Genomic DNA, 12,943 nt, shown 5'->3' with positions numbered 1-12,943 from the left:
GGTCGGGGCATCGGGATTCCCGACGCCGTGGGACTTGGTCCCTAGCGCGCCGGGAGCTGAAGTCCCTCCTGGGAGAGCTGGCATCAGGCAGAACTGCGGGATGTGGGAGGGGAAGTCGATTGTCCCGACCGCGAGCCTGACACATTAAATGCCTCTTGGCCGTGGCTTTAAGCTTTTTTTCCGCGAAGCGTTAATAAGATTTTTAACGGAAGGGATGGGTTCTTGTTTTAGTGGACGTTTGCCCAAGAACCGACATCGGGTGTGCTGAAACGTGGGGGCAACATCGATACGAGTCTCCTGCAGGCGAATGCGTTCCAGTGTAGACGCACCAAAGTAGAGGCAGTTGTGGTGTGTTGGTACAGGCGGTTGCGTTTCTTAGAAATAAAACGAAGCATCACCATGGTGGGCTTTTGCTTATCCACCAAATTTGATAGGAGTCGTAGAAAATCCACAGGAGTATGTGAGCAAATCAGTGTGGGCGTGGCAAGGCTTCTACTTCAGTATGTGCTTGAGCATTACAAGACTTCAGAGAATCAGCACAGAAAAGCCTTACAGGTGTCCCACCAGCACAGGCACCTTACAGCAGTACTTCAGACAGTCTTTTTTAACCCCCAAAAGCACTCTTCACAAAACAGTGTTCTGGCATCTTTTGCCCCTCATCCTTCTGACTTACTAAACTGCTATAAATCAAGGACAGGGTTTACAGAATGCTTATATTTTTAGTCAATTTTACCAAGTTGTACTGGTCCGTCCCGCGGGGCCCCGCCCGGGCGGTGCTGCTGCTCTGGGTCGGGGCATCGGGATTCCCGACGCCGTGGGACTTGGTCCCTAGCGCGCCGGGAGCTGAAGTCCCTCCTGGGAGAGCTGGCATCAGGCAGAACTGCGGGATGTGGGAGGGGAAGTCGATTGTCCCGACCGCGAGCCTGACACATTAAATGCCTCTTGGCCGTGGCTTTAAGCTTTTTTTCCGCGAAGCGTTAATAAGATTTTTAACGGAAGGGATGGGTTCTTGTTTTAGTGGACGTTTGCCCAAGAACCGACATCGGGTGTGCTGAAACGTGGGGGCAACATCGATACGAGTCTCCTGCAGGCGAATGCGTTCCAGTGTAGACGCACCAAAGTAGAGGCAGTTGTGGTGTGTTGGTACAGGCGGTTGCGTTTCTTAGAAATAAAACGAAGCATCACCATGGTGGGCTTTTGCTTATCCACCAAATTTGATAGGAGTCGTAGAAAATCCACAGGAGTATGTGAGCAAATCAGTGTGGGCGTGGCAAGGCTTCTACTTCAGTATGTGCTTGAGCATTACAAGACTTCAGAGAATCAGCACAGAAAAGCCTTACAGGTGTCCCACCAGCACAGGCACCTTACAGCAGTACTTCAGACAGTCTTTTTTAACCCCCAAAAGCACTCTTCACAAAACAGTGTTCTGGCATCTTTTGCCCCTCATCCTTCTGACTTACTAAACTGCTATAAATCAAGGACAGGGTTTACAGAATGCTTATATTTTTAGTCAATTTTACCAAGCTGTACTTTTTTAAAAATATTTTTTTCATTAACATGCAGTGACTCTTCTTTCTCAGAATGACAGGAACAGATGTGTTTGGAATTACTGTACCTCTTATTACCAGCACTACGGGAGATAAACTGGGAAAGACAGCTGGCAATGCAGTTTGGCTGAACAGAGATAAAACTTCTCCATTTGAGCTGTATCAGTTTTTTGTCAGACAACAAGATAATGTAGTTGAAAAGTAAGTAGTTTTCCTTTGTCTTGCTTTTTGTCATTGTTCATAGAACCTGATCATAACTGTTCTCTGTAACTGTTTCGTGTGGATATGTGCAACATGAGCTCCTTGTAGGTGGCTGTATTAACTGAAATCCCATGTTCATAAAATAAACAGGCATAACTGGTTCATAAGTATACAGGGTAGAGGAACCTTTCTCCATATGGTGGTACATGTATCATCAGATTAGAATGTGGATGAACAAAGAAGCAAAGCACAGCGCATTCTGGGGTGACTTTATCTTACGAGGTACAAACTTACAGTACCGTAGCTTTATTCAGGGCATTATGTTAAGTTTAATAACTTGCTGCATGTTCTCTTTTCAGTCTACTTTTCTTTAAACTCCAGTATCACTGTCAAATCTGAGTTTTCATAAACCTCAGATCGGTAATTCCCTTTCATATTGTGGCCTGTTTCATAACTTTGTTACCACTTTCAAAGGATAATGTCCTGATATTTCAAAGTTAAGTTCTGCACCACACTTTTCAGACTGGTAAGAAGAGTGTGTGGGTACCTAGCATTAAAATGCCTCACGCGTTCAGACTTTGTAACAGTACAAGTACCTTTTTAATACACTGCATATCATACTGCTGCAAGCCTACTAAAAAGGACTATGCTTAAAGACACACCTTTAAATTCTTGATTATTCTAATCATGTTCCTGTTGAGAATGCGTAGCATACTTCTGTCACCACAGAATGGCACTGGCATTTTGCATTAGCATGTTGTGCAACTACTAAGAATATAACACAAAACCCTGTTAGTTGACACAGTTGAAATCCTGTAAAACAAATATTTGAAGAGAAACCGAGTTGTTGATGGAAATACAAGCTTTATATATTATTTGACACTATCTTGTATCTGAAGACATTACCCTAAGTGGGATATTAAATAACGTGAGCCATCCTGGTTAAACTGAAGCATGTGAGCAAAAGCAAAGAGTTGTTTGGAAGGACAGAGTATCTGTAATAAGAATTTCTTAAATGGATTAAGAATCATTTTAACATAGTTAATGAAGTTGGAATGTTAAAGGCAGGAAATCTGGAAGGATGGATATAGACAAAATACTCTTTTCCTTGCTTGTAGATACCTGAAACTCTTCACCTTCCTTCCTCTTGAGGAGATTGATCACATCATGGAAATGCATGCTAGAGAACCTGAGAAATGGGGCCCCCAGAAGCGACTTGCTGCAGAAGTAACCAAGCTTGTTCATGGTAGAGAGGGGCTAGAATCTGCTAAGAGGTGAAGTCTGATTTGCTGCGTAGTTTTCTTTCAGATTTATTCAGTGGTAATTATCTATAGCTTTTCAGGGACTATTTCCACTTAGGTTGTTGCTCAGCTATTCAAAGAGAAAGATACAGTCATTCTGTAGACTTAAAAATACAGTAAGAATATTAGAAAAATTGCAGTGCAGTGGATTATGTTAAAAAAAATTGGTTTAATTGAAATGCTTCTGTTACTGTATGGACCCTCAGAAGAAGCTGGGGAGGGAAATCCGATCAGTTGAGTAGCACTTTGAAGATGAGACTAGCACTGCATTTTGAATCATCTTTCTTCTCACAGGTGCACCAAGGCCCTTTATTACAGCAGCCTGGAAGCACTGGAAGCTATGTCTGACGAGGAGTTACAGGAACTTTTTAGACAAGCTTCTTCAGCTGAATTGATGCTTGAACCTGGAATGAGTATTCTTGACTTGTGTCGCAAAGCAAATGCCATTCCAGATGGACCCAGTGGGTATGTTATCACCTGTGCTCTTCAGTATTACCTCATGTAAACAGGTTGTAGTGGTATGCTTTCAGAAGTTAAACAATTAGGACAGCCAAATCAAGTAGAAACAGGCTAAGAATCTACATACCAGCATTAAAGAGGAGGGGAGCAGGCAGCCTCGTTCCATTTTTAAGTGTAGGATAGTGCAGTCTTATGTACCTTAGCTCTAAAATCTACACATGATGAAGGGACAGTCTAAGGCAACAGCCCGAGTTTTCTTACACCTCTCAGAAAGAATGGGAGAGGTCGTTAATTTCAGTCACTCTTGACCTGGACTGAAAGTAAAGTGCAAGAGAATGAAAATTTACTCAATTAGGGATCCAACCGAAAAAACCCTAACTGAACTTTCAATACTTAACAGAAATAAATAGCTGCTTCTTACAATTACTACTTGTTGTCTTTCTTGTAGGTACCAGAAAATTACAAATGGTGGAGTTACAATAAATGGGATTCGAGTAACAAATCCTGAGACTGTTCTTATTCTCGGACAGCATATTCTCAAGAATGGAGTATCATTGCTTAGGATTGGAAAGAAAAATTACTACATTATAAAATGGCTGCAGTTGTGACAACAAAGCATTTCCCTAAAACAACATATCCTTTCGACTGTTGCTCAAAGAAGTACTTGAAGATGTTTCTACACTGTGCATTACTACGCAGCTCACAGATGTATTCTTAAATATACCAACAGAGTTCAAATAAAGGCAGCTAAGTTACAACACTGAAGAGATTTTTAGGAACTTTATTTGAAGCACCATTTAGAAGAGGATATGCACAAGAAGATGAAATTAATTTCAAGGTCCAAAGATGGAGAAGGTCTTCCCTTCCTTTAACAACCTTCTGCATTGCAGAACAGTAGCCAGGTACTTTACAACATAATGCACAGCAAGATGAGCAAAAGCAGACTCGAAACCAGGACTTCTTAGAGAGGATGCATGCCTCTGTCCAGTTTGACTTCATGCTAACAGAGAAACCTGCATCAGTGGGTAAGGACAACCAACCTACTATCAACTTTTTTTTTTTTTTCTGAAGAGGATATGCACAAGAAGATGAAATTAATTTCAAGGTCCAAAGATGGAGAAGGTCTTCCCTTCCTTTAACAACCTTCTGCATTGCAGAACAGTAGCCAGGTACTTTACAACATAATGCACAGCAAGATGAGCAAAAGCAGACTCGAAACCAGGACTTCTTAGAGAGGATGCATGCCTCTGTCCAGTTTGACTTCATGCTAACAGAGAAACCTGCATCAGTGGGTAAGGACAGGTTTGCTCTGAAGGAAGCTACAGGAGATTCACAATAAAGGAGTTGAATGATTAAGCCCCAATATGTAAGCTTCTTATTGGTTATGTACTGGGCCACATTGCAAAAATGCTTTTTAGCCTTTGTGTGATAAAACAGCAAATTCACTTCTTGAAATGTAAAAGAGTATCTTTCAATAGTGTCTTTCAAAGCTTATGAATCCCTTTTGTGCCTTCTGTGTGCTTACTGTGGCTTAACATGTGGGTGACACTCATGCTTCTTCAGTCCAGTGAATTAGAAGGATACATCTGTGCTATCTAGAGTCTTTATCGAAGGTATATCCTGGCCCGAGTTTGTGGGCTCTCCAGTCAGTTGCAAGATCGTATATTACATCAGAAGATTTGAAGCATGTACGTGGAAGCTTTTTTAAGGTGAAAAAGCAGCACAAGGGTATCTGGACCAGGAAACATGAGACGCTATAGTGCTTTTGCAATGAAAAAATTCAGACCCTTCAGACAGGGCCATATGCAAAAGCTGCATTTCTTCATGGAAGAGCAGAAAATGATCCTACTGCTGATCGCCCAGCCAACATTTTGGATCCTAGCTTCATTTTCTTGCAATGACAGCAGAAAAGTGAGAATCTATGTTGAGAGTTGGTAGAATAGCAACATCTACGTTTAAAGGTAGATTGCTTTATTGCTCTGAAACACCTCCATCCACAAAACAAGCATGGAGCACACCACCTTGGTAAAGTTGGTTCCCATGATGCAGTTTGGGATTGGATTGTATAGGTGCCACAGTACTTACAGCCAGGTCCCTGAACAACAAAAACTCAAACCCCAGGTGGCTACCAAAATCATTTGTAGTACAAGCCCATATTTTAATTACTTAGAATTGGTTCAGTGGCTTGGACTACAGTAATGTACCTGGATGACTCCAAACTTTTTTATTAAGGAATCCTCCCTGTCCCAGTGCAAACACATATGAAGTCCTTTATGAGCTGATTGATTAGTGTGACTTTGGGGCGTGGCTGCAGTGTTGTTTTCATTGTTTAGGGTTTTGCAGTCACAGCAGCCACAAGGGAAGAGGCCACAATCTTGGCTGCCTGAGTGTGGTAACTCATCACCATCTCTTTGGTTGTTAAAGTCAGTCATGGTATTAGAGCTGCTTTCAAACTACCTAGCCTACAAGAAGAATGAGGAAACTCAGGAATCTAGGTATCTTATAGTTGCATGGGGAGTTTTTTTCTGTAGGTGGTTTAATTTTTTTTAGTTCATTGGATGTTCATCAACTTGATGCTGGCTTGATTTGCCTGTTAATGTTTCAACGGTAATAAATTATAGTGGCTTGCTGCTTATATTTCACAGTTTCCTTAGATTATTCAACTATAATCGGGTAGCACTTTCAGTAGCTTACTACATGGAGTTTCAGTTTCTAGATCCCATTTACTTGCCTGATAATGAGATCTCTCAATCTCTCTTATATAAAGTAGTTGAGTCATTCCTACCTTAAAAAAGGCTCTAAGGATCCTGTTAGCTTTCAGGACTACTTTGTGTTGCTTGTTACTTTGCCTTAAGCTGCAGTGATGATCAGCTCTATCCTAGAGAATGCATAAGGAGGAAAAAGCACAGCTTTGATATGCGAAGGGTAGAAAAAGGGAAACAAAAGTAAAGTGGGAAACTAAAGACAGAAACAAAAGTAAAGTGGGAAACGAAAGTAATGTTAATCCACTTAACATAGTTGCATTGTTCCTTAAATGGCAGAAGCATTAAAGCAATACAGAAACATGCACCTGGGAACAAATATACCAGTACACACCCATGTTGGCCTCCAGATAAAACAGATCAGATTTGACAGGTACTTTCTAGTTGTAGAAAATAAACTAGTAGAGTAAGCCATGTTTCATGTCACCCTCCTGCCTTTTTCCTTTAATCTGCAAATGGTGAAGATACACAAACATCCACAAATTTCAGCCTTTTTTTTAAAGCATTAGTACCCACTTTGTTCGAGTATTAAAAGGTTTTTATTTATTTTTACAAATACAAAATAAAAAAGGGAATTAAATTCTTTGCATACAAGATTTTAATAAGATCCATAAACGCCAAGAAGTTTAGTCTTTGCTTCCTTTTGACCAACTCCTAGCAATCCAAACTCTTCCCTGACCCTTTCCAAAGAACCAGCTGGACTAAAGCACTACTTTTCATGACTGTACAGGATACTGCAACTGAACACTTGAACACTGAGGCTGTGAATAAAGGATGACCAAAAAAACAAGTATGCTTTCTTAGCCTGGACTTGTTTCTCATATACCCTAAAATAGGTATGGTCAGGTAATCAGACACAGCTTGTTCCAGTGTAAACAAGTAGTAACAAAGTATTTAACATTCCACAAATTTGGAAGTGCAAGAAAAGAAGTAATCATTTGGGCCAAATATTAAAAAAATGCACCAACACATTGAGACAGAAATAAACCTCAAGGACTTAAGAGTTTAACATTGTAGCTGCTATCTCTCTAAAAGCTGAAAGCACATTCAGCAAGTTTACTAAAAAGGACCTACTGGAGAACATCACCAGGCATAAAACCACATTCAGGTGGTCTGATATGTTTTTCTCTTAGATTTTGAAGTATTAATCATCTCATGTTCACCTCAAAGCAGATTTTAACTGGTAACATGTTAAAAAGCAGATGCCTTTGACATCTTCAGATCTCCAGAAAAGACTAGCTAGCAATTACTCTCATAGCTAAAGGATTTAACCGGAAAAAAAACTGCTCAAGATAACTCAAGTTACCAACAGGGACACAACAGACTGGCAAGTTGTTTCCCCTGCTGTATCCTTCAAGCAGGGACCCGAGTTTGGAATATCCAATCTACCATCTTTCAAAGTCAGTCCTCCATAAAGCATAGGGTAAAGGCAAGTTTTAGATAAGTTTTATTACATTTACTTCAGAATACAGTTTGAAGCACACAGATAGCCCCCCTACCCATCTATTCCACCAAGTGAAATTTGACTATTAAAAACCCCTAGTAATTTATTGACAAACTCTGTTCACATAGGGATAACTGTGTTTTATTTACAGTAGTATGACACACAGATTTGGTATTCATGTTGAACATTTACTTACCTAAACTTAGCTACAGTGGTTTTTCTCCCCCATGATTGTGTGTGTCACTAGATAGCAAGTTATTTTATGTTAGTTGGAATTTCTGCATTGATGACCAAAATACTTCCAGTTCAAACTAAGGTTAACAAGAAGACACTTGTAAACCATCAGTCTAATCTTGGAATTTTTCAGTTGCTGCCTTCTCATTCTCAGCTTTTTTCTGTAACTTCCCCATTAATTTCTTTTAATGGCAGCAGTAAAATTAGCATTTTGGTTATTTTAGTTCAATTCCAGACAACAGACTGTTTTAAAAACCATTCATGACCACTAGCAGTCTGTCTACAGTGTTACTTATGCAACTATACAAGAACTAACAATGCAGAATTGCATAAGGGCAGGTGCAAACATGAAAGGCTGTGCAAATCTAAGTAGTTATACTACTAACTTGTAAGAGCAGGTTAGTCCTGGCACCTGAACTACAAGTCAGTAGCAAAACTTTACTTCTGGGATAATTAATTTTTTATGTCATCTATTTATTTAATAATCAGATTGTTAACAGCATGGATTTTTAAAGTCTTGCATTAAGTATTAAAAATCACGTTTTTTGGCACTCACACATAACCAAGTTGATTTTTTTGGTGAAACTTAAAGTCTTAACATTTCAAAAACCAAATTAACACTGTGGAAACATTACATGACATTACAGAGCCAGTTACCACTTGCAATAATTTCTTAAATAAATGGAATTCATTTGCTTTATGCAGCATTTCAGAACTTCACAATTCAACATACTTCTCCACAAAAGACTGTTGAGTGAACTTAGGGAGTTACAGCTTAGGTAGCAGTTCAGTTATGGACGGCTCTAACTTGTTGAAAACATAATTCTTACATGTCAAAGGTAAAAGGGAGAGAGGTGTCATCTGAATTACAACCAGAAATGTAACCATATTGACAGAGCTATTAAAAGCATTCGCTGTGCACAGAAATTTATTTTAGAAGTGGCTTACACTTCACTACAGTCACATTTCTTAAATCTGAGAACTACCATCCCTGGATTCTATGCAGTAAGTTAAAATTACTTTCTTTGTATTCATTACATGTAATACACATCATGACATTTCAGGCTGTTTAGAACTACACCATTTAGTTCTGCATTCTGCATTATTTCAGATGATGCATAAAAGTATCCAAAAGTTGCACCTGTCAGACTGAACATCTTGTGCTTAAATTGGTACCAAAAAGAAAACTACCATGAGACACATTTTTAAACAGACCTTGTAAACTGAGGTTTTAGCAGTTTATAATTGTTCAGTCTTAGCAGCTTACAAAAACAATTCAATTTCTATTAACTGATGAAATGGGGAAGGAACTGGATATAGTAATAAAAAGTTCACTATTGGCCCAATATTGTAAAAGCAAGCCATGGATGTTAACAGTAGTGTCCTATTTTTTCATGCAAGTTGTGTTCAAGATATAAAATATGGGCAACACCATAATAAACATTTTTACTTAATACAAAAAAAGTGAATCTGCTTGAAAAGTACATGCAAGTGTGCTGGTTGGAATTTAAATAATGTTTACTTTTTAAAGGCTAGTGTGATCAATATTTATCTGTATGAATTATAATCAGAAGAAAACAACTCATCAACTTACTTTCTGACCAAAATTTTCCTAATTTTAGGATTGTCCTTAGGAAAAAAAAGCGCTACTTACAAGCACAGTAAAATTTCCTCAAAAGTAGCTGTAATCTGGTATAAGTATTCCAATCCCACAGACTTTCTTTCATACCATCATACATTCCAAAACTTGGAAGAAGTTGTGGGGATCCCCTTCTCCCTGGCCAACTTAATCTGTTCTTAAAAGAAACACTTTACTATCCTGTAACAGTTTTGAAATCCATTTTTATTTTTCAGTTCTGCCAGAACAAGTTTACTCTTGGATGGTCCAGGGGCTTGGTCCCAGGGGGGAGGAAGGGGAAGATGTTCCTGTACCTGATTATAACCCCCAACATTTATACACAAGCTCCAGTGCACATTAATAACTCTGCACCCACTTCTTAGTAGGCTGTTATTGTTCGCAAGCTCCAGGCTAATTCTTCCTACACGATGCTCCATTAAATGAAGTTCAAAGTTTTGTCTGCAGTTTGACATTTGGGGAAAAAATAGGGATACACACACATAGTAATACGGTAGACATCTCTACTGTACTATAAAATTGATACCTCCATCTGTCATAGTGCATGCAATATATTCATGAAAGAAAATACTCAGTGCTCTCTTCTCTTCACAGTATTTAAACTTCTATTGTAAAAGCAGCTTAAAACTATGCCACAAGACTACATCGTCCATCTTAACCACAGGCAACCTGTTTAGCAAGTCAGGCACTGGAACTTTAATGTTTTTCCCGAAGTTCAAATGAGGCTGTCGCTGAGACAGTAGACTTGGTCTGCTTTAATTTGCACCAGAAAGCTGGTAAGGAAACATCTAGAGCCATTTATTATATGGATTAAATATGTCATATTTTGCAAAATACAGCATATGCTTGTTTGCAAATCAAACCAACTGTCCTTACAAGAGCAGATTTACACAGTTGCAGTACACAGAAAGAGTTCATAAATAAAAATTCTACTCCGTATACCATGCCTAGCAATTGTCAAGTCAGTGTAACCTCCAATGCATATAAATAGCATGGCCGGTACAGTCTTCACCACAGATGTGTCTCACGGATCTCTGCAATGATCTGACTGGCTCGCTGCAGGGCCTGTGTACATGGGGACACAAAAGCCAGAGTCACTTTGTTTTTCTGAACAGATTTCTCAGAGACATAACAGCAGCAGTCTAGGAAGTAGGATGTTACAAATCAAAGCTAATGATTTTCATTAGGAAATGAGAGGTAACAACCTGCAACAACACTAACAATTCTGAAGCCTTCCATCTGCAGAAGGTTAGGCAAGTGGAAAATACTGCAAAGCAAAAGGTAATGGTACAACTTAGCAAAGGTGTAATTAAATAATGAGAGGTAAAAATTAAAAATTGAGAACAGAAGTTCCAGTCTGAAGCAAAAAGAGATCACTGTCATTGTTTTGAGCAACTTCTACATACACAGGTGTTCCTCATAACTCCGATGTTTGTCTTAACAATTTGTATTTATAAGTAAATTCTCAAGAAAGGCAGACTGTTTCACCAGTTTTAATGCTTTAAACTGTCCTCAAAATAAAAGGGGAACTGTACCTATTTCATAGAATCATTAAGGTTGGAAGGGGCCTTAAAGATCATCAAGTTCCAGCCCCCCTGCCATGAGCAGGGAACCCTACCACTAGACCAGGTTGCACAAAACCTCAGCCAACCCAGCCTTAAAAACCTCCAAGGCATCAACAACCTCCCTGGGCAACCCATTCCAGTTCCTCACCACCCTTATAGTGAAGAATTTCTTCCTAATGCCTAACCTAAATCTCCTCTCTCTCAGTTTAAAACCATTACCCTTTGTCCTATCACTATCTTCTCTGATGAAAAGCCCCTCCCCAGCTTTCCTGTAGGCCCCTTTCAAGTACTGGAAGGCCACTATAAGGTCTCCCCAGAGCCTTCTCTTCTCTAGGCTGAACAGCCCCAACTCTCAGACTGTCTTCATAGCAGAGGTGCTCCAGGCACCAGTGATATCTTCTATCACTTTTACAATTCTGATGCATTCACTTCAGTCTAAACTGCTAAACTTTGCAAATTTAAAAGCTCAGAACACTGATATTAACATTATTTAAAGTATTACTCCAATTTGGAGAAACCTGAGCTATGAGTTCGGCCCTACAAAGTTTACAGTTTGAAAAATTTCTAACAGATAGTTGCCCTTATTCAAATGATGATCACATAACAGCCAAGATTAAACTTGCTGCATGTGGTCTTGGACAAGTGGTATGTCAATGTATTCAGGTACCTCAAATGCACACTGACCACACTGCATATGAGAGAAGCAGCTCTTGCTACTTCTTTGGTGAGCTGAACTGGCAGAGGGACCCTTTTTTATGCAGGTCAATCCAAATCAGCCTATTTCTGTTGCAGCTACGGCAGACTGATACACCCCATAACTGAACAATGCAGACAGAGCTCTGTAACACAGGCATGTCACAAATGCACTGTCATGCAGGTGTATGCACAGGTCATCATGAGTCCCAACATTCCCACTTTTAACATGGGGTATTGTCTAGATACACCAGCCATTAGCCAGTAGGCTCCGGGGGACACATACACACGAATGGCACTTAAAACACTGTAAGCTTAATCCCCCAAAAGAGAACTGTGATAATACTGTAATGTTAAGTAACAGCAAATTATTAGAAACAAATATATCATTGAAAAGAACACCACATTAGCGCCTCTGCTTTACACTCAAAATGGAGTTAAGTCACCTCTTCCCAACTACTCAAGCTACATAACACCTTCTGGTCTCACACTGCTTTTAATTCCTCCAGTAGAGGGAAATAACATACTGGCATATTCTTAAAATTAAGCTAAGAGAAAAGAAAGGCAAGTCTTCAAAAAATCTCACATTTCTGTGGTTTTAATTTAATTAACTGCTCCCTTGAGTTCCTGATCTTTTGAATACCTTTAGCATATCAGCTGCCTCTTTTCTGCGCTGTGCCATGTCCTCAGACTCTGTCAGAAGGTCATCCAACAAGAGGGATTTATACAGCTGGCCGACCAGCTCGCTCTGCAGAGTGTCTTTCACATGGTTCACCAGAAAATGCATCACTGCCTTTGGCACACTGCAAGCATATAAAGATTGCTTCTTTAGAAAGAATCATTCACAAACATACATGTTCAAAATTGAGGATTGCACAGTGTGAACAAATGGCTACACATCACCTTGGTTCAAACTACCAGGAATTTACCACAACTATAAATAAAAACCTCTCTCTCTTAAGTAAATGCAGTATCTTGTGCAATTTAAGAGATGTTGAATGTCTTCCAAATAGGATACCTGCCTTTTAAAGGATGTTAATATATATAGTGTAAAAATGAAATAAGAATAAATTACTTTTCTCACCTCCACTGTGCTAGATA

General features: G+C 39.4%; 1 protein-coding gene and 1 long non-coding RNA gene across 2 annotated transcripts in view; one reads left to right on the top strand and one right to left on the bottom strand.

Annotated features, from left to right (window-relative positions):
* YARS2 (tyrosyl-tRNA synthetase 2, mitochondrial) overlaps positions 1-4,259 on the top strand; it is a 5,341-nt gene extending 1,082 nt beyond the window's left edge. Inside the window, exons 2-7 of the mRNA XM_010008205.1 lie at positions 232-456; positions 1,019-1,287; positions 1,581-1,748; positions 2,867-3,022; positions 3,344-3,514; positions 3,957-4,259. Of these exons, the coding sequence (XP_010006507.1) occupies positions 232-456; positions 1,019-1,287; positions 1,581-1,748; positions 2,867-3,022; positions 3,344-3,514; positions 3,957-4,116 (1,149 nt within the window). The 3' untranslated portion in view covers positions 4,117-4,259. The remainder of the gene's footprint in view (positions 1-231; positions 457-1,018; positions 1,288-1,580; positions 1,749-2,866; positions 3,023-3,343; positions 3,515-3,956) is intronic.
* Positions 4,260-9,794: 5,535 nt separating this feature from the next.
* On the bottom strand, positions 9,795-12,655 carry LOC104398145. The gene is made up of 2 exons (XR_719888.1): positions 12,486-12,655; positions 9,795-10,649 (listed from the first exon to the last, which is right to left on the bottom strand). It is a non-coding gene; the product is annotated as an uncharacterized LOC104398145 (long non-coding RNA).
* Positions 12,656-12,943: the final 288 nt, after the last annotated feature.

This window comes from Chaetura pelagica, unplaced genomic scaffold (genome assembly GCF_000747805.2).
Source record: "Chaetura pelagica isolate M959 unplaced genomic scaffold, ChaPel_1.0 scaffold92, whole genome shotgun sequence".
NCBI classification, from domain to species: Eukaryota; Metazoa; Chordata; class Aves; order Apodiformes; family Apodidae; genus Chaetura; species Chaetura pelagica.
The sequence above is the reverse complement of the archived record's forward strand: the minus strand, read 5'-3'. Positions and strand labels throughout refer to the sequence as shown.